Below are 21,470 nucleotides of genomic sequence, written 5' to 3' on the forward strand. Positions count from 1 at the left end.
GAAGGATGACATCTTACTCATTTTTGTTTCCGCAGTTCTTAAAACTACACATAATAGAATATACTCTATATAATGAATACTTATGGAACCAAACAGAATCAGTCATGGTAAATGTCAAATAGAAGATCTTATAGAATCTTTAGGCAATCCATGATTGCATTAAACATTATGTTTCATTGCTAGAGACCATCTACCTAAATGTCTAGCAAGGCCATTTCTAGCATCTGTTGCAGCAATATGTCAATAATGAGTAACAAGCACACCACCTGGTTTTTAGTATATAACGGCTGACCAGGATTTTGGCAGTGTGGATAAGTGTGATTGAATCAAGTGCTAGTCCTGACCTCCGAAGTTAGCCAGTGGGCATGAGTATGAATACTCTTAGTGCCATGAGTATGTACAGTGTGGTCCAGCCCATGTTTAAATGTCATGGCTCTCACAGACCCTCCAGTACCCTAAGTGGATGGGTATAAGGGAACCCAGGCATAAGCCCAGCTGCTAGTGCAGGTGCTGTATCCCAGGACCTAGATCTGTGCTGGGTATAGAGCCAGCACTCAGTAAATACTTGCCCAATGAATGAATACATTTGGATAAGTGGATTTAGTTATATGTGAAGGAAGCTATGATTTGGCACTTTGTAGCTCTGTAAATTTTTTAAAAAAATATTTCTTTACTGATTTCAGAGAGAAGAAGGGAGAGGGAGAGAGATACCTAGAAACATCAATGATGAGAGAATCGTCATTGATCGGCTGCCTCCTGCACACCCCCATCTGGGGATCGAGTCCGCAACCCGGGCATGTGCCCTGACTGGGAATTGAACCGTGATCTCCTGGATCCTAGGTCAATGCTCAACTGCTGATCCACACCTGGCTGGGCTAGCTCTGTAGATTTTTTATTTTGTTGAAGGTATACAGCTAAGGGTTGAAGCTAGGAGGAGAGGATGCTAAGGAAAAAGTTTTTTCATGGGATTTCTTCTTATGGCAGTCTCCAATGATAACTCTATTAGAAAAAGGGTATAAGAAACCAAGTTGTACAATAATTAAGTGTAATTTTAGTTGCTCCTGATTTTGCTTTCCTCTTGCTATCTGTGCAGCTGTACAGTTTCTTGCAGATTACAGGGAGCCAGAAAGAGCCTCAGGACTTTGGACTCAGGGCGTGCTGTGTTTGATGCTATATCTGGTCTGAGCTAGCTTTGTAGTCTAGATGTATTGCCCCTTGGATTTTTAAGTTTCCTGGTGAAGGAGATGTTTGGACTAGATCATCTTTAAGCTGTCTTCTGGTTCTGAAGCTTCACACTCTCAATGGAGTTTGAAATAGCTAGGGGTTTTCCTAAATCCTGCAGGTGTTTTCTGGGTGGGTTAAATGCTGAATATAAATATATCAAATTATAGATGATGTAGTTGAGATTCTTTGAATTTTAGCCAAGGACTCTGCTTTTGTTTGATAATCACATTTCCATGGTGATTAGTATTTACGTAGTTCTTATTCCTTCACACATGAAAAATAAAAAAAGACATGCTATAAAAATTAAAGGGACCGGGACGGGGTGGAGCGGGTCATTGGGGAGAAAAAGGGACATCCGTAACATTTTAAACAAAAAAAAAAATTAAAAAAATAAAAAATTAAATCATTTTTAAAAGAAAAAAAAATTAAAGGGACCAGTTTTCCTGTCATAATCACTAGAACCAACACTGTAATTGATCTAAAAAGGCAGGCCTCATTTATATAAAATTACAAATTTGAACACAGCGGATAATTTTTTAAAGCTTTTTTAGAGCAGTGTAAAGCTTTTTTAGAGCAGCTGTAAAGCAAAATTGAGGGGGAGGTACAAAGATTCCTCATATACCTCCTGCCCCCACACAAGCACAGCCTCCTTCGTTATCAACATCCCCCCACTGGAGTGGTATATTTGCTATAACTGAAGAACCTACATTAGCACTTTCTACGCAGCTGAAGTCCACAGCTTATCCTGCAGTTTAGTCTTGGTGTTGTACAGTTTATGGGTTTGGATAAATGCATAGACATGTAGCCATCATTATGGTATCATACAGAATTTTTTCACTGCCCTAAAAATCTTCTGTGCTCTGCCTGTTAATCTCTCCCCCAACTTCACCCCTGGCAACCACTGATCTTTTTACTCTCTCTATACTTTTGCCTTTTCCAGATGTCATATTGTTGGACTCATACAGCATGTAGCCTTTTCAGGTTTCTACATGTCTTTCCCTGGCTTGATAGCTTATTCCTTTTTAGCACTGAGTAATAGTCTATTGTCTGGATGTACCACAGTTTGTTTATCCATTCACATACTGAAGGACATCTTGGTTGCTTCCAAATTTTGGCAGTTATGAATAAGGCTGCTATAAACATCTATGTGGAGGTTTTTGTGTGGTCATACATTTTCAACTCCTTTGGGTTGCTTGCACCATGGAGTATGATTGCTGGATCATACGGTAAGAGTATGTTTAGTTTTGTAAGAAACCACCAGACTGCCTTTCAAAGGCAGCTGTACCATTTTGCATTCCCACCAGCAGTGAACGAGAGTTCCTGTTGCTCTACAGCCTCACCAGCATTTGGTTTTATCAGTGTTCTAGATTTTGATCTTTTTAATAAGTGTATAATGTTATTTTATTGTTGCTTTAATTTGCATTTCCCTGATAACATATGATGTGAAATGTATTTTCATATGTTTGTTTTCCACCTGTATATCTTCTTTTTTTTTTTTTTAAACCCTTACCTAAGGATATTTTTCCATTGCTTTTCAGAGAGAGTGGGCAAGAGAGAAAGAGAAACATCGATGTGAGAGAGAGACATTGATTGGTTGCCTCCTGCACGTGCCCCTACTGGGATTGGGGGATCCAGCCTGCAACCGAAGAACTTGCCTTGGCAGGAATCAAACCCGAGACCTTTTAGTTAGCAGGCCAATCAATGCTCTAATCACAGAGCCAAACCAGCCAGGGCTGTATATCTTCTTTGATGAGGTGTCTGTTAAGGCACATTTTTTAAAAAAGATTTTTAAATTGATTTTTAGAAAGAGAGGAAGGGGAGGGAGAGGAAGAGAAATGTTGATGTGAGAGCAAAACTTGGATTTGCTTCCTCCTGCACACCCCCAAGTGAGTATTGAGCCCACAATCTGGGCCTGACCCGGAATCAAACTGGTGACCTCTTAATTTATGGGTTGACAGCCAACCACTGAGCCACACTGGCCGGGCTGTTTGTTTTTTTATTGTTGAGCTTTAAGACTTCTTTATATATATATATTTTTTTGGATAATAGCCCTTTATCAGATGTGCCTTTTGTAGAACAGAAAGTTTTAATTTTAATGAAGTTTAGTGTATCAGATATTTGTTTAATGGATCATTCCTTTTGTGTGTTATCTAAAAAGGCATTACCATGCCCAAGGTCATCTAGCTCTTCTCCTCTGTTATCTTCTAGGAGTTCATAGTTTTGCATTTTACGTTTTAGGCTTATGATCCATTTGAGTTTATTTTTGTGAAGGATATAATGTCTGTATCAGGATTCATTTTTCTTTCTTTTTTTTCCCATGTGTATGTCTTCTTATTCCAGCACCATTTATTGACAAGACTGTCTTTGCTCCTTTGCCAAAGATCAGTTGACTATATTGATGTGGGTCTGGCCTCTCTGTTTTGTTCTACTGATAGAGGTGTCTCTTCTTTCACAAATACCTCATTGTCTTGATTACTGTAGATTTATAGTAGATTTTAAAAATATATATATCATTATTGATTTCAGAGAGAGGAAATGAGAGCGAGAGAGAGAGAGAGAGAGAGAAGCATCAATGATGAGAGAGTCATTGATCGGCTGCCTCCTGCACGCCCCCGACGGGGGATCGAGCCCGCAACCTGGACATGTGCCCTGATTGGGAATCAAACCCTGATCACCTGGATCCTAGGTCAACACTCAACTGCTGAGCCACGCCCGGCCAGGCTGTAGTAGATCTTGAAGCCAGATAGGATCAATTCTCCACCTTTGTTCTTCTTCAATATTGTGTTTGCTCTTGTGGGTCTTTTTGCCTCTCCATATTAGTTTTAGAATTAGTTTGTAGATATCCATAAAATATCTTGATGGGATTTTGATTGGGATTGCTGTGATTCTATAGATCAAGTTGGGAAGAACTGACGTCTTGACAATACTGAGTCTTCCTAATCATGAACATGAAATATCTCTCTACTTATTTAGTTCTTTGATTTTATTCATCAGAGTTTTATAGTTTTCTCATATAAATCTTGTGCATATTTTGTTAGATTTATACCTAAGTACTTCATTTTTGGGAGGTGCTAATGTAAATGGTGTGGTGTTTTTAATTTAAAATTCTACTTGTTCATTGCTGGTGGTAATTTTTCTTACAGTGTGTTTAGCAAGTTATTCATAATTATGCATACATATACTGTTCATTCATGTTCCAGGCACTGTTCTAGATGGTAGAGATGCAACAGTGAGCAAAAATAGGCAGGATGGAGCTTACTGGGAGGAGAGCAACAAATGCCATGTCATAGCTGTGCTAAGTGCCCCAAAGGGGAGGTTCACAGTGCTGGGAGGGCACACAGAGCAGCAGCAGCTGATTAGTTGGGGGCTCAAAGAGTAAAGGCCAACCCGAGGTTTGAAAGAAGCCTAGTTGTTAATGAGGGGAGTAGAATTCCAAGCAGAGGGCATTGTGAGAAGTCCTGTGGTGGGTAGAACTCTGTCACCTTTGAGGAGCTGAAAGAGTAAAGGCCAACCCGAGGTTTGAAAGAAGCCTAGTTGTTAATGAGGGGAGTAGAATTCCAAGCAGAGGGCATTGTGAGAAGTCCTGTGGTGGGTAGACTCTGTCACCTTTGAGGAGCTGAAAAAGGCCAGTGGGGCTGGAGTGCAAAAAAGAAAAGGGGGAGTATAATGAGAGATAAAGCTGGAGAGGAGGGGAGGGGCCAGTGACTTCGTAGGCCAAGGGTGGGCTAGGATGTGGGGGTTAGGGCAGAGGAGACAGTGTATGGTTAGAACAGTCTCTTTCAGAAACTTCTTGACACAGTTTTCACTTTCATCACAGGGGCAAATAGGTAGCTTTCTTGCACAATTCTCTCCTACAAAGAAACAATTTTTAAAAGTAACTTCTTCAGGAGTGTACACACAGACTAATGGAGAAGAGCCAAGCCAGGTTGAGATGGTCTCCAGGGCAGGGCCAGTCCCACTATCCAGCTCTCGTCTCCCTTTCCCAGGAAGGTCTCACAGAGTGTGTCACTCATTTATGACTGGGCAAAGGGATGAATGTTCAGATGCCATCGACTTTCAGTGTTCACAAAGAGTGGAAACCATAAATGAAAATTTGTACTTGTCAAGCCACTATATTATATGGATCTGTAAATATTGAACAAAAGTAGAATCATAAAATGATGCTTTTATACAATTTGCCCTTTTTTAACTGACAGTATCTTTCTGTGTCAGTACATACAGACCTACTTTATCTTTTTTAGTATCCGTTTGTGTAGCTGCACCATATCTATTAACTATATATTACTACAGCTACAGCTACATTAACCTTTATATTAATATAGGCATATATTAACCTTTGTGTCCTTTCTAAATTTTCAGTTTTACAAATAATGCTGCAGAACATCTTTGGAAATATAGCTGACCTCAGCACAGTTCAAATCAGTGTTGTTCCAGGGTCAACTGTAATTATTTCTATTTTTGGTATCCATGGGGAAAATTTCTAGATACAGACTTCTGTAGTCAAGGATATGCATGTTTAAAAACTTTTGGTTTTATTATAAAATAATACTTATCAAAAATGAAAAATATTGGAATACATAAAGTACAAAATGAAAAGTCTGTCCTTCTCCCAGTTGGTATGCATCCCTGAAATGTACATTTTACATTGTAAAAGAAATGACCAAATTGCAGTCTAATAAGGTTGTGCCTGTTTATGCTATCATCAGCCTATGAAAATGCCTGATTTTCCACTCTTTTCCCAACACGTTATTATCAACCCTTTCTTTTCAAATCCAATACACAGAATCTTAATTGTTTTAAATTTGCATTTCTTTGATTATTAGTGAGTTAGACATCTTTTCTTAATTTTAATTTTTTTTTTTAGTGGTGCTTCTCTGAGTTGCCTGTTGTTATCTCTTGCCTATTTTGTTACTGGGTTGTTTATCTTTTTCTTATTAAATTGTAATAGTGCTTGACCGACGTGGCTCAGTGGTTGAGAGTCGACCCATGAACCAGGAGGTCACTGGTTCGATTCCCAGTCAGGGCACATGCCTGGGTTTTGGGCTTGATCCCCAGTAAGGGGCATGTTGGAGGCAGCTGGCCAATGACTCTCTCTCATCATTGATGTTTCTCTTTCTCCTTCTCCCTTCCTGTCTCTGGAATTAATAAAAACATATTTTAAAAATGAATTATAAGAGCTCTTTCCACATTAAGAGAATTTGTTATGTTTTTAATTTTTCTTAAACATCTTTTGAGCCAGCCTTTCTTCCAAATACAGGGTCTAGGTCAACTTTCATAGCTGCTTTTCTCAGCTAAAAGGACACTTAAAAAAAGAGACAGTGCTGGAATAAGGAAGCAGCCTGCAGCCCAGGGGTAAATAAATGCTTCTATTCAGAAGCAGACCAGCAGAGTTCTGTTCTTTTGGTGACTGAACCTGCCTGCAGGTGTCCTCATTTGTCCCCTTACACCTAGCTCATTACAGGGTCCCTCCTTTGCCTCTCCCCCCTCTTTATTTCCAGGGCAAGACTCTCCCTTCCAGCTCCCACCATTTATGCTGCAATAATAGCAGCTGAACTGCCCTCTCAGCCCCTGCCCTTAGGTAAAGCTGACTCCCAGCCCCTCCAAAATGAATGACATTTTGGAAGCAATTATGTGTATATTAGATAAATCCTGTCTACAGACAAAATGTGACAGTAGTATACACGTAAGTGTGGGGAGAGAACAACTAATCATAAGCAGAAGCTGTACAAGATGCGCTTTTTATTATGATTAAAGAACATCCATTTAGAACTAGGCTATTAGAAACATCTGGTTACTCATTACCCTGCTGACAAGTCTTTGATAAATCCTTATCTTTTGCAGTATAAAGGCTAAACTGCCTAACATGGTGTGTGACATCTTTCACGTCCTGGTCCTAACCTTTTTTTTTTTTTTAAATGTATCTTTATTGATTTCAGAGAAAGGGAGGGAGAGAGAGACATCAATGATGAGCCATTGATCGGCTGCCTCCTGCAGGCCCTCCACCGGGGGTTGAGCCCACAACCCGGGCATGTGCCCTGTCCAGGAATCGAACTGTGGTCTCCTGGATCATAGGTCAATGCTCAACTGTTGAGCCACGCCGGTGGGCCCTAACTATTTTTAACTCCAGCTAGACACCATGCTAAGCACTTTGATTCCGTACACATTTATTGAGTACCTACTAGTTGCTAGGCATTGTTTTAGGTTCTGGAATTAGCAGTGGTCTCTGTTCTTAAAGGGCTTTCAGGCTAGTTGGGAAGACAGATAATCCCAAGTAAATAAAACAATTTATGGGGTGGCCAGGAAGGACCTTTCTGAGAAGGAGACAACTAAACAGAGACCTGGAGAAGGAACCAGCTGTAAGAATAGTTGAGGGATGAGGGTAGGGCACTCTAGGGCAGAGGGCAGAGTAACAGCCTTAAAGTCGGAAAGAGTTTGGTGTGTTCTAAGAGCAACAGAAGGCTGGCAGAGCCAGAGCTTAAGGGAAGGGAGAATATCCCATTGATATTTAACCCAAGGGCAGGGACCAAATTGCACACTTCATTGTAGAATACAGTAAAGGAATTCAGATTAAGCACAATGTGGATGGGGCAGGCGGGTCACGGTGGTGACAATGTAATGTAATGGTCTTTAAACTTTATCTCATTTATATGCATAACAACTCTCTGAAATAGGTATTATTAATAACCCGTTTTATGGATGAGGACCCTGAGGAAGGAAGTGGGGTAATTTACTTAAGGTCACACAGTTGGAAAGTATGGGAGCCACTGGATTTGTCTGACTTCAAAACCTGTGCTTTTAACCTCGACCCTGGATTCTATACACTCTAATTGCTTTATTTTGTGAGAAAATTTAAATTTAGAGAGATTAAAAGTAAGTTAGAATGGCTCAGTTGGTTGGAGCATTGTCCCATGCATCGAAAGGTTGCTGGTTTGTGATTTGATCCCCAGTGAAGGTGCATATGGGAGGCAATCAGTTGATGTCTCTCTCTCTCTCTCTCTCTCTCTCCCCGTCTCTCTAATATCATCAGTAAAACGTATCCTTGGGCACAGATTTTTGTTTTTAAAAAGCTAGAATGAGTAAGAGGATGTGAGGCACTGTTAAAAAAAAATGGACCCTTCAGTTTGAAAAGATAATGAACTATTCATCTGGTAGAAGCTCAGAAATCTATGAAGCACATGAAGTGGGCAACGTGGACTTATTCACTATATAAATAAGTACTCAGGAGCATCTCTTGAAGCTTCAAAGAAGTAATTGCAGGTCAAATAAAAGGAAGTACTTTTTGCACAGTGGGGAGTAAATAGAAGAAGCCAATTATCCCACATACAGATTGAAAATAAAATAAATTTAAAGCAGCTTTTATGAAGGCTAGAGTGAACTAGCAAAAGAGAACCTCTTTTGTATGAAACACACTAAAATACCAATGAAATTGTAATAGAAGCTTAAATAACTACCTAAGAAAATTAAGAAAAAATGATTAAATAAGTAAGGGGGAAACAAACTCCATGTATATTAACAAAAATGAAAGCAATTTTAGGTGTGATTATTTAAAAAAATTTTTAGTTTTTTTATGTACTAAGAAGAAATACATAGCTCATGGATTTTTTTCTTTAAGTGAGAATCCACTATAGAGGGATAGAAGGAAATAATATTCTTCCTCAGATATCACAGACAGAATGAGATTCTTATTTCCAGGGAAATTCATTTTGTTCTGCTAGAAGACTGTTGTGAAGTTCATGTCAGGACACCAGCTTGAGCCCTGAGGAAAAGGCTGACACAGGTTCTTTCCGAACCCCTGCTTGCTTGTGCAGCATTTATCTTAAAAATACTTTTTCAGCATATACAATTGGAGTAACTCTTGCTCAGGAACAGATGTCCTTTATTTCATGAGCTATGAGCTTTTTACAACCTAAGATAGAGTGACAGTTGATTTTAATCTTTCTGTTATCCCCAACGTCCTGTCAATTTCTCTCATTACTATCGAGAACCCCCAACCACTCAATTCTGATGATCTTCTTTATCAGTTCCGTAATACCATTTAGCAGTTAGGGCTGTTACAGTTTAGAAAAGAAGAGTGTACTCTTGGTCTCTCTAGAAGTTTAGGAATTGTTGAGTTAGAGTTTTATAACCTCAATATCTAATAATTTCTGCTTCTTGGTTCTCTAGTAATTGTCTCACCACGATCAAGGTGCAAGCATGGGCAGCAGCTGGCTTTGGCCCAATACCATTACTTCTGTGGCTCTCGTCTTCCTTTAGGGTAACACTGAGGGCACCTGCCTTCCTGGTACTCAGCATGCATCTGGTGGTGCCAGCAGTATATCAAATGAGCACAATAGCCTTATGTTATTAGCCTACCTGTTGTATATGTAATTAAAAATATGTACACTACAAAGTAGAAATTGTGGGGTTTGTTGAAACAGTTTTTACAAGGATTCTGTTGATTTAAAAAAAAAGTCTAAGCTATGGATAGAGGGATAAGTAGCACTTAACATATTAATATAAGTTTTACTAATCTAGAGGCTCTTCATGTTTATGCATGTTCTGTTCATCATCTTTAAAATAACCTGCTATTGACAAATCCTGTTTCATTTGGACAAGCCAGCCTTGTATTTTTAAGTGTGGGTGACTGGGTAGTTGCTTTTCACTGATGCTTGTAGTTGGTAGCTAGAAAAATTATTTTTAATTTTTTTCTATGGCTTCTGCCATGACTGGCTTTCTGTTTTGGCACAGCATTTCTTTGCATTTCTAATCCATGGAAGTTCTGTGGCTCCTAAAGACTTGTCAATTTAGTTATTTATTCACTCAACACACATCTCTTGAACATCTACTCTCCTAAGCACTGGGCCAGTATGGTGGTGATGCCAATGGATAAATCACAGATGTTGTCTTCAAGGTGATCACAGTCTAGTTAAAGAGATAGGCCTGTGAGCCCTCCAGTGTGGATCAATGGTTGAGCGTTGACCCATGCACCAAGAGGTTGCTAGTTTGATTCCTGGGTAGAATGGACTTATTTATATTAGAGAGAGAGAGAGAGAGAGAGGCCTGTGAAAAGATAATAAAATGGAATGAGTCAAGTGAATAGAGAGAAAAACAACATATTATGGAAGGTCCAAGCAGAAGCCTCTCCCTTAATGTGGTGGTTAAGGAAGGAAGGCTTTCTGGAGGTCATTACACGTAAACTGAGTTTTTAAAATGGGTTCTTTTATTTTAAAATACTGCTTTATTCAAGAAAGGATATACATTTCTTTTAGAAAGAAGTTTAAAAAGTAGAAGAAAAGGGAAGGAAAAAATACAGACATAAAATGGAGTCAGCGGCGAGGTTAAGAACAGTGTGTACGGTAATGATCTGCTGTTCTTAGTTCTGATATGCACATTGTTTTTTCACATTCAGAATGCATCTTATCACTGATGGTGTCTTAGATTTGATAAAATAGGGCATTCATTTATTCAATAGGTAGTTATTGGGTACCTATTATAGGTCAGACACTGTTAAACCCTGTGCATCAATTTCAAGCAAAATAGACATAGTTCCTGTCTTCATGGTCTTTATAATGAAGAAAAGTACAGGATTATGTGAGAAAGTATAACAGAAGGGCTTTATTTAGACGGAGAAGTCAGGGAGAGTCCTTCCAAAGAGTAGACATTCAAGCTGAAATGTGAAAGATAAGTAGGAATCAGTAACAGTGAGGCTAAAGGTTCTAGGCCAAGTTCTAGGCCAAGAGAAAGTATGAAAGAAGGGCTTGAAGCTTGAGGTAGCATGGATTGTGTAAGTTGTTGAAGGAAAAAGTACAGATGGCCCTTGGTGGGTGGAGAGAGGGCCTAAGCAGTGGGAGTAGTGAGGACTGTCATGAGATAGAACTGCTTCTCCAAGACCTTCTGCAGGCAGATGCCAAGTCATGCAAGGCTCTAGAAGGTTATGTGAAAGTTTTATTTCACATAGGGTTTTATTTCACATTACTAAGGGTTTTAAGCAAGGTTGAGACATCAGATTTTTCCATTTCAGAAACAACACTGTGGCTGCTAAATAGAGAATGGGGGAGGGAAAGCTTGATAGCTGTTTCTAGCATCAGGGTAAGAGTTGATGGTGCATGGAGGTGGAGAGAGGTGGTCCAACGTTACTGTATATTGCATGTAGGACTTAGTAATGGATTTGATATAGGGATCCAGGAGAAGGTGGTGCTAACGATCAGTTTTCTCCCAAGAGCTAGGTAGAGATGCCTGTTACTGACATGGGGATGCTGTAGAAAGGACAGATTTAAAAGTCAGTAGAAGCTCTGGCTAGTGTGTTCAGTGGTTAGAGCATTGGCCCATGCACTGAAGGGTCGCGGGTTTGGTTCCTGGTCAAGGGCACATACCTGGGTTATAGGTTTGTTCCCCACCCCAGTCAGGGCTCGTGCAGAAGGCAACCAGTTGATGTCTGTCTCACATCAGTGTTTCTCCCCCCCCCCCCACTCTATCTAAAAGCAATGGAAAAATATCCTTGGGTGAGGATTAAAAAAAAGAGCAGTGGAAGAAAAGTTCTGTTTTAGACTTAAATTTAAGATATGTTTGAGACACCTAAATAGAGATCTTAGTTATATGAGACTGTGGGTCTTTGGGTCTAGAGTTCAATAAAAAAGTCTCGGCTGGAGAGAGAAATTTGGGAAAAAATGGTATTTTAAACTCAAGGGGTTGGGTGGGATACAATGTAGATATAAAAATAATGATCTCTAATCATAATTATAACATTAATACTCATGAGGATAGCTAATGCTTATTGACTTCCTTCTATGTGCTAAGCACTGTTCTGAGTACTTTATATACATTAACTGATTTAATCTTCATAATAACTCTTACGTTGTAGGCATTATTATTACTCTTATTGCAGACGCGGCACAGAAAAACCACAGAAATAGTAAACGATGAAACCCATGCAGTCTCGCCCTAAAGCTTGAGCTCTTAATACTACATTAGAAGAGGGAAGAGACTCAGCTCAGAGATCTGGGTGATTCCAACAGTTAGAGGTTGGATAGAAAAGGTGTACCTGGCACAAGAAACTGAAAGGGAGTGATTTGAGAGGTGGGAGGGAACCATGGGAATGGGGTATCTCAGAAGCCAGGCAGTGTGTTCCAGGTTGGTTGTTAAGGTCAGTGATCAAATACTGCTGAAAGGTAGGCTCTTAAAGGACACATAGGCACTAAGTGGGGTGATGAGGGTGGGGAAAGGGTTTGCCACGCTTGGGGATAATGTGAGTAAAAGTGAGAGATATGGAGGAACCTGATGCTGTTTGCAGTTGTTAGAGGGTCAAGTGTAAGCCAGGAATGGTGAGAGATGAGACTGCAGAAGTAGGCAGGGCCAGGTCATAGAAGACCTGTAATGTGTCCCAGGTTAGCACTAGACCATGGTCTCAGCCAGAACTGTCTGTCCCCAAAGCTAGAAGCAAAACAAAGGAAACCACTTGTTATAAACAGAGGAAACTACATAATGGTGTCTGTTTAGCTATGTTGTCTCATATAATGTATATATTGTCTGATTTCTTCAAAATTTACCATGTTGAGACCAACCCAAATTACCCATGGCTTCTTTTAGCACCAACTCACTTGTTAAGAGTGATAGATATTCTGCGTAGGAGGAAGATATCTCTATAGCAGAGGCCTGTACATATAACGTGACCCCTTTTTATACTTCTCTCTAAATTGGGAGCAAGTGTTGAAAGCGGTAGGAAAGTATGAGTTGTTTTGCTTAATTTTGGGCAACTTTGGGCCATAATCAGGAGAAACTGATTCATTGAGATTATATTTGTTTTATTATTTCTTATACTGTACATTCTAAGCATTTTGAAGTCAGAGATCTGTCATTTATTAGCTGGGTGACCTTGTGGCTCATTATTTACCTGTCTCAGACTGTTGAATAAGTGACTTCTTTAGTAATAACAATTATAAAGCCTATTGCAAGAATTAAGTAAAGGAGAGGAAAATTTGGAGTGTTCTTCATCCTAGTCAAACAAACAGCCTTGTGATGAAGATGATCAGCATGATTCCTTTCTTTGTTGGTGATTCCACTTTATTTTTGATTATTTTACTTATCTAGAATTTTGTAATTTATCCTCAAATACCACTAGCTAATTGTAGATGGAAATAGTAATTTTTCTTGATGTCATATTAAGACTGTGTTATAAAGGAAGACCTGGTTCCAAAAATAATCTTTATTACAGAACTGCCATCTTACATAAAATTCTAAAGAAGTAGTTATTTAATTTTTGCTACTGGATGTTGACAAAACATAATCATTAATTTGCAAAGTTCTTATTTCCTTCGTGAGTTTAATTTATTTTATCCTCACCTGAGGATATTTTTTTCATTGCTTTTTCAGAGAGAGTGGAAGGGGGGTGGGGAGAAAGAGAGACATCAATGTTAGAGAGACACATGGATTGGTTGCCTCTTGCGTGTGCCCCAGTAGGGGCAGGGATTGAGCCTGCAACCGAGGTATGTGCCCCCTTGCCCAGAATCAAACCCGGGACCCTTCAGTCTGAGGGCCAACACTCTAACCACTGAGCCAAACCAGGTAGGGCTTCTTCAAGAATTTAAAATAATGTCAATATTTGCTGGAAGCTGACTTGAACTTAACTTACTTTTAAACCATGCACATTTTACTGTACATGCAAGGTAACTTCAAGAGTTACAATGAAATGAAATATCTTAAATCAACCCTATCATTTTTTTAATTTATAGAAATAAATGAACCTGAAATCAATTATTTATTAAAATTTTAGCCCTTGGCATCTCAGATTATTTTTTGCTATTATTCCCTGTACTCTTTTTTGGCAGAGCCTCATCCTATGGTCAGAGCCAACTGGAATACTGCAGGACTGATGCCAGGCTAATTACTGTGGCTTTCACACACTGTCCTAGATGAGAGATTCTTCAGACTCACCTGATGACATGGACCAGTTTCACAGCTGTTTCCATTATGATACCCAGAGGAACTTTTTTGGAGTGAGGGAGGGGAGTTTCTTCTTCATGAAATCTACTGTTTTAATAAGGGGGAAGTGTGGTGGAGTGGAAAGAGTATTTGGCTTTTACAGTAGACATAGATTTGAATCCCAGCTCTACCACTTTTAAGGTCTAAGCCTCCGTATCTGTTAAAATGGGTTAGTCATAGGGTTATGGTGATGATGGAATGAAATTATGTATGTAAAATAATTAGGCCTCTATTGACACAGAGAAAGCACTCAGTAGATGTTAGTGCTTATTCCTCACAACCTGTGTCAGGTTCCTGTAGTGGGTTGGTGTGTGTCTCTTTGCTCAGCAGCAGCATGCATTGGTATAAAGCTGCAGCAGGACACAGGACACTTCTGCTGTTCACTTCTGACTGACCCACAGTGCACTGTGTCCAACCCCAGCCTTTCTTTTCTCTGTCCCCCTATTTTAGTGTGACCCTTTCTCCTGCCCTAACCCTCTGGCTTACCTTTCTTCCCATCTATTCCCCCTTTGCTGCTCCAGGAGATGGCTGTTAGTGGTCACAACAGTTTTGCCTTCTGAGTGAGGAGTTTTGGGGGCTGCCATTGGGGTGTGCTGTTTTAGAAGTTAGGGCATCTTTCACTCTAAACACATGAATTATGAAAGGACTGAGGTGGGGGTTTGTGGTGGGGGAAGGAAAGGATGTTTCATTACTTCTCTATTACTTAAATGCCTGGCTCTTTCCTTCTGTCACACCAATATTTCCTACATAACTCAGTTGTCTAGTATTACTTACATTTTTCTCTATTTCTGGAAATTAGAGACCTTTCCAGAAGATTCTGTAAGTCTCTTGCCAATACTTCTTTTAGTCTGCCCTCTTAGAGTATAATATTTATGTAACACAAGTTTATTAAGACATTATTAGAGGCAGGCCCTGTGTCAGGTGCTAAAAAGGCAACGATAAATAAGATACACCTCTTCCTAAGGGGCTCACAGTCTCTAGAGGAAGATGGGCCTGCAAAGGCATCATTTAGTGGGATGAGGATTCTAGTGGGAGATTATCTGAGGTGGTGGGGACATTGAGAACACAGTGGCAAATGATAAGTCAGGAAGGGCTTCTTAGAGGAGGTGCTACTTTAACTCAAACATGAAGGATAACGAGGAGTCTGCTGGCTAATGAAGAGGAGAGATTGTGTTCCAGATGGAGGAAATAGCTAGAGCAAAGGCACAGAAGTGTGAGGCAGCAGGGCTTTTGGGGGTACAGCAAACCCATAGTCTGGCATGGAGAATAGTAGTGATGAGGGAAAATGAAATGCTTAAGAATATATTCCATTGAGGAGTTCCAATAATAGTAATGTTCTATTTCTGAACCTAAGTGGTAGGTATATGGGAGTTCATTATATCATTCTTTCATTCAACAAATATTTGTTGTGTGTATATGTATGTGCATGTACGTATAAAAGTTCTGGACTCTTCCCGAAAGCGGCCAGAGGTGACCTCTGAAAATGGTTCGCTATTCACTTAACCCAGAAAACCCCACAAAATCATGCAAATCAAGAGATTCAAATCTTCATTTTCACTTTAAGAACACTTGTGAAACTGCCCAGGCCAGCAAGGATATGCATATTCGAAAAGCTACCAAGTATCTGAAGGATGTCACTTTACAGAGCAATGTGTGCCATTCCGTCTTTATAATGGTGGAGTTGGTAGTGTGCCCAGGCGAAACAGTGGGGCTGGACACAGGGTCAGTCACCCAAAAAGAGTGCTGAATTTTTGCTACACATGCTTAAAAACGCAGAAAGCAATGCTGAACTTAAGGGTTTAGGTGTAGATTCTCTGGTCATTGAGCACATCCAAAGTGAACAAAGCTCCCAAGATGTGACCCAGAATTTATAGAGCTCATGAGCGGATTAACCCTGCCACATTGAGATGATCCTTACTGAAAAAGAGAAGGTTGTTCCTAAGCCAGAAGAGGAGGTTGCACAGAAGAAAAAGATATCCCAGAAGAAACAAAAACTTATGGCCCAGGAGTAAATTCAACATAAAATAAATACTAATAAAAGTTAGAAAAAAAAAAGTTCTGGAAAGCCCATTGTGTACTTCAGGGTAGTAGTTTCTGAATTTTTGTATCGAGGGTTATGTGAATTGCTTAGTGACCATATGGATTATTTCTCTATGTGTATGTATGTATATGTAAATGTAAATGTATATGTATGTGTATAAAAATTCTAGAAAGCCCATTATGTGCTTTAGGGTAGGAGTTTCTCACCTGCTTCAGTTGGTAGCCTCAAGGATACTTAGTTTTTATCATAGGCCTTTTTGAACTGTCACAAGGTATTCATCTTTGCATTCACAATGGGGTATCAAAAATGAATCCAGGCAGATTCCATGTTGCCAAGCTGCTTACAATTTAACAGGGGAGCTAGGAAAGATGTACACATGTGCTATATGAAAGGTGAATAATGTATGTAGCAGTTTGGGGAAGGAGAGAGAATCACATGGGTCAGATTTTTGGGAGATTTGAGGACTAGTCATTTAATCTGTTAGTGCTGTCTTGTTTTCAGAGTGTCTCAGAAACAACTGCTTTTGGTGGCCACATCTCAGGGTTCCTTGATTGACAAAATGCAAATTAGTAAAACTTCCAGTGAGTCATCAGCACTAATCAAGGATTTCTTGAGTGTTGTCATGTGGTAGGATACAAAAAGAAAGATGACTGGTGCCTCCTTAAGGGTACAGGGATGGTGTAATCCCGGAGAAGGTGTCAGGGCCACACTAGGCTGAGCCAACACAGTTTAGTTCCCCTTTCTGCCAAGTACTAGTGCAAGCATGACCCCCAAACCTGCCTTTCCAGCGCTTCTTCCATTAGACTGTCAGGATTGCCTCATCACTGCCAGGCAGGCCTCATTAAATTGTATTGTAGAACAACAGATGGCTTTTATTTTCCTTGCAAGCTATTATGCAACTTAAATCTGTGGTAGCATTATTTCCTTAAAGTTTGACTTATAAAATTAAGCCCATCTCCATTTTGTCCTTAACTGTCTTTCTACTCATGTGTTCATTTGAATTGTCTAAATCTTCTTTGGTGTTTGCATATTTACATTATCTGCTTTAAGTCTTTTTTCTCTTTTAATCTCCTACAGTTTTTGTTGGCTCTAGTAGCAGTACCCCAGATCCCAAATCCTTGTTTTCCCTTCTCCTGCCTGTTCCTACAGCACATGCTTCCTCTTTCTTTGCCCAGGAATCTCTTTTCTCTAAGTCTCTGACTCCTCCCACATCTCAGTTGTGCTTTGTGGCTTCATGAAAAATTCTGAGGTAGGCCTGTGAAGTTTGCCTTTGCTACCTTTCATCCCAGTTCTCCATTCTTTTTAAAATTTTTTAATCTTTACCTGAGGACATGCTTTTGTTGGTTTTAGAGAGGGAGGAAGGGAGAGAGAGAGAAACATCGACCGGGTTACCTGTTGTGCACTCCCCAACTGGGGATTGAACCCACAACCTGGGTATGTGCTCTGACCAGGAATTGAACCCACCACCTCTTAGTGTACGGGATGACACTCCAACTGAGCCACACCAGCCAGGGCAAGTTCTCCCGTCTTTTTTCCTTCCCTTGCCCTACCTCTGTGTTAAATAAAATCAACAAAAATGTGCTGCCCACCAATGATGGGCAAGGAATTTGGCCAGTCTTAGAGGGGATTCAGAGATGGTTTAAGAATATGTAGTTCAATGTGAAAGGCAGGGAGATCCATAAATAACCAAAATAAGGTCTGGGGTATCATGAGTGAGATATTTGAGGGACTTACAAGATAATTACTAGAGTAGTATGAGTGGAAGAGGGAATGAGGAGTATTTCAGGAAGGCCCCGCCTTCCACCAGCTAATCGTGACAGAGTGAGTTACATGACATTGAACCCTCCGTTGTGTTGCTGGGAGCTGTGTCCAGTGTGGGGTTATCTTTTGCTAACTGCTTCTGTTTCAGGAAGCCCCTGAGCAGACTTCTGGATATGTGTGTCCACCCCTATTTCTGATTCCTGCCTGACTCTTGCTGCCATGTCCCACTTCTAAAATTCTCATGTGATCTTGGGGCCTTGTCTCTTGCCTTTCTTCTTGCAGGCTTAGCACTGGATATGGCTGGACAGGTTTAATCCTATTCCTCAGGGCCGCCATGTGTATTTTCATAGGGGGTCTGAGGAAAAAGTGGAAAGTAGAGTTGGTAGGGACAGAGGCAATAGGAAGGGGCATTGTCAGGTTGAGATTCATTCCTCTGGGATTCAGCAACTACAGTATTTATACCTCTCAAATTGACCCAGTTCTGGAATAGTTGTTTCCACAGTCACCATTAAAGGTGGAAAAGAACCATAAAAAGACAGCGGTAATAATAGACTGATTTCTGACCTATTTCTCCTTGGATACTTTTCCAAGAAATAGAGTTAAGATAAAGGGGAAGCTGATTGTCAGAGTGATATTTGGTGTTTAGATATCTCTTCTCTGGAGAGTGCAAGGGCTTTAGCCTTCCTGTACTATCTGTTATTAACACCTAGCTTTTGGAAATCTAACCTTTGGAAAAGTACCTACTCATTACTGTTTCCAAAATGCTTGTGAAAATCTGAGCTGCAGCTTGCTATTGGCAAAGAACACAAAGCCTCTTTTTACTAGGGTTAGTTGAAAATCTCATGTTTAGAGCTGGTCAGTCAGCCTCCTACAAACTCACTTGGACCCATTTTACTTGTTTATGCTTTCGTCAGTCAGGGTAGTAGGTAATTTTATGACTCTGTATCTCATATATTACATATCTTTTCTAGAACCAGTAAATCCTTCCAGAGGGAGTTGTGGAAATAGTGGCTTTCTAAAGTGAGCTTCAGAGTGGGAGCAGTTGGTTCACAGAAATGTTTATTGAATGAGTAAGATTTTAGTAATGTGTACAGTTATTACGCAGTTTATGGGCTGTGTAGCTGGGGGAAAAGTTATAAAACTAATTTCAGTAACATATTTGACATAGAACATTAGCAATCACTTCTTATGGAATAAACAGTAACAGTTGTACTTATATATTGGTTTACATTTTTCACAAGGTTTCTATGTGTGTCAGCCCTTGACATAAACTAGATGATTAGTGCTGTCACCCCCATTTTCAGATGCCTGAAATAAAGGCTAAAAGGCCAATGTGGTAGTTCTGGGGTTAGAACCCATAACCTAGTTCAGTATTCTTTCCTCTGCAAACTATTCAGACAAAAAGTTTGCTTGAGTTTGTGATAATAAGGGAACAATAAAGCAATGGACGAGTTTATTTTACAATACTGTGTTACTCAGTTTACAGAGATACCTTTTGTTCTGAGATTCTTTTCAACAAATACTAAGTGTCCAGCCTTGTACCAGGTACACAGGTACTCTGTATTATGTTGAATAATACAGACATGGAGCTTGTGTTCTAATGAAGGAAGTGAAATAATAAATAAGTAAACAAGTAGTAAGTAAGCTCAGGTAGTAATGAGAACTCTGAAGAAAATAAGAGAGAAAGACTGATGGTGTTATTTTCATATATTCCTGAAAAAGGGCATCAGGGCTTGGTGTACATATGTTTTAAAGGGAGATTCCTTCCTGAGGAATCCAAGAAATCATAAAACACCTCTTCAGTATGGTATTTGGAGGATTCTTTTGTGTTAATATATTTTGTTCTTTTTCTTCAACATTAACCTAAAGCCCAAAATTGGCTTAAGTCTAGAGTGTCTAGTTGAGGCTAAAGATCTACTGCTTTGGGAACCCCTGACCATACTTCTTTCATGATATTCAGCCTACGAGAGCCAAACTTATTACTGGCCAAATATACATTTTTACCATTTTCAATCATCTTTATAAAACAATGAAGTTAAAATATTAGACAACTATGCTTTCTCCCTTTTTATTTAATTTTTAAAATTTTTGTTTTTTCTAATTGATTTTAAAGAGAGGAGGAAGGAAGAGGGATAGAGAGAAACATCACTGAAATAGAACCATCCATCGATCAGCTGCCTCCTGCACGACCTCTGCTGGGGATCGAGCCTGCAACCAGGCATGTGCCCTGACTGGGAATTGAACCAGTGACCTCTTGGTTCATGGGTCGAAGCTCAACCACTGAGCCACATTGGCCGGGTTTTTGTTGTGTGTTTTTTTAAAGCAATAGAACTTCCTACAATGACAATTCCAGATACCCAGTATATAAAACAGCTGTGGCTCCGAGTCACGCGTTTTGCTTACTCTCCTCACCACAATGTAATGGCCTAGAGGAGTACCCGAGAAGTCGCTAAGGCTTTGTAGAGCACAGGATGAAAACCACAATAAAAAAATTCAAATTGTTAGTCCTGCCGTAAAAAGATAGCCGTGTTGCCCAGCTATCATGGCTAGGTGGTTGAGCATCAACTTATGAACCAGGAGGTCACGGTTGAATTCCTGGTCAGGGCACATACCCGGGTTGTAGGTTTGATCCCCAGCAGGGGTGTGCAGGAGGTAGTTGATTGATGTTCCTCTCTCATCGATGTTTCTGTCTCTCTCCCTCTCCTTTCCTTTCCTCTGAAATCAATAAAAACGTACTAAAAAAAAAAAAAATAGCTGTGTTGCTGAAACTGGCAGAGCCACCATACCAGTTACTCAAAATCATGTTTTGAAAGTCCACATTTAGTAAAAAAATAGATTTATATGTACATTTTAACCTAAAATTATATTTTCAGGTAGCAATTACTATATTAAAGCAAAGTCATACTTTCATTATAGCTGTTTCTCCAGAGCATAGTAGGGTTTTTTCAAGTTTTATTGAGATAGTTGACATACAGCCCTGTATAGGTTTAAGGTATATCGCATAGTGATTTGACTTACATATATTGTGAAATTATTACTACAGTACAGAGCATGTATTTTATTTTATGTGGGTATGATGGTACTGCTGGGTCTAATTTAAAAATTAAATTTTATATTGGCCAAGAGTTATTTGTTCATAAATTAATTATAAATAAATCCATGATAATGTTTTATATATCATTATAAAGTAATTGATTTGCTAGTTTGAAATTTTTTTCTTTTTGTTTTCTAGTTTGCCAGGGTATGGATACCTGATCCTGAGGAAGTTTGGAAGTCAGCAGAGCTGCTCAAAGACTACAAGCCAGGAGATAAAGTCCTCCTGCTTCACCTTGAGGAAGGAAAGGTAAGGTTTTGGCTTTTATTTGTTATCATTGGCACAAAGCAAAGGGAATTCAAAAGTATAAGTTTGTTGTGACATACTTAACTTCAGTTGGAAGTTAAATTTTGAACTAATCTAATATTTTTACTTATTAAATTGATTAAAAAT

The 21,470-nt window shown here is 39.5% G+C and overlaps 1 protein-coding gene across 3 annotated transcripts in view; it reads left to right on the forward strand.

Annotated features, from left to right (window-relative positions):
• Nucleotides 1-21,470, forward strand: part of MYO5A (myosin VA) — a 168,517-nt gene that overhangs the window by 39,058 nt on the left and 107,989 nt on the right. For all 3 annotated transcript variants that reach the window (XM_087821400.1, XM_087821398.1, XM_087821399.1), the window contains exon 2: nucleotides 21,216-21,326. In XM_087821400.1, coding sequence (XP_087677526.1) covers nucleotides 21,216-21,326 — 111 coding nt within the window. The remainder of the gene's footprint in view (nucleotides 1-21,215; nucleotides 21,327-21,470) is intronic.

The sequence above is a fragment of the Miniopterus natalensis genome, chromosome 1 (assembly GCF_054644295.1).
Source record: "Miniopterus natalensis isolate mMinNat1 chromosome 1, mMinNat1.hap1, whole genome shotgun sequence".
Classification (NCBI taxonomy): domain Eukaryota; kingdom Metazoa; phylum Chordata; class Mammalia; order Chiroptera; family Miniopteridae; genus Miniopterus; species Miniopterus natalensis.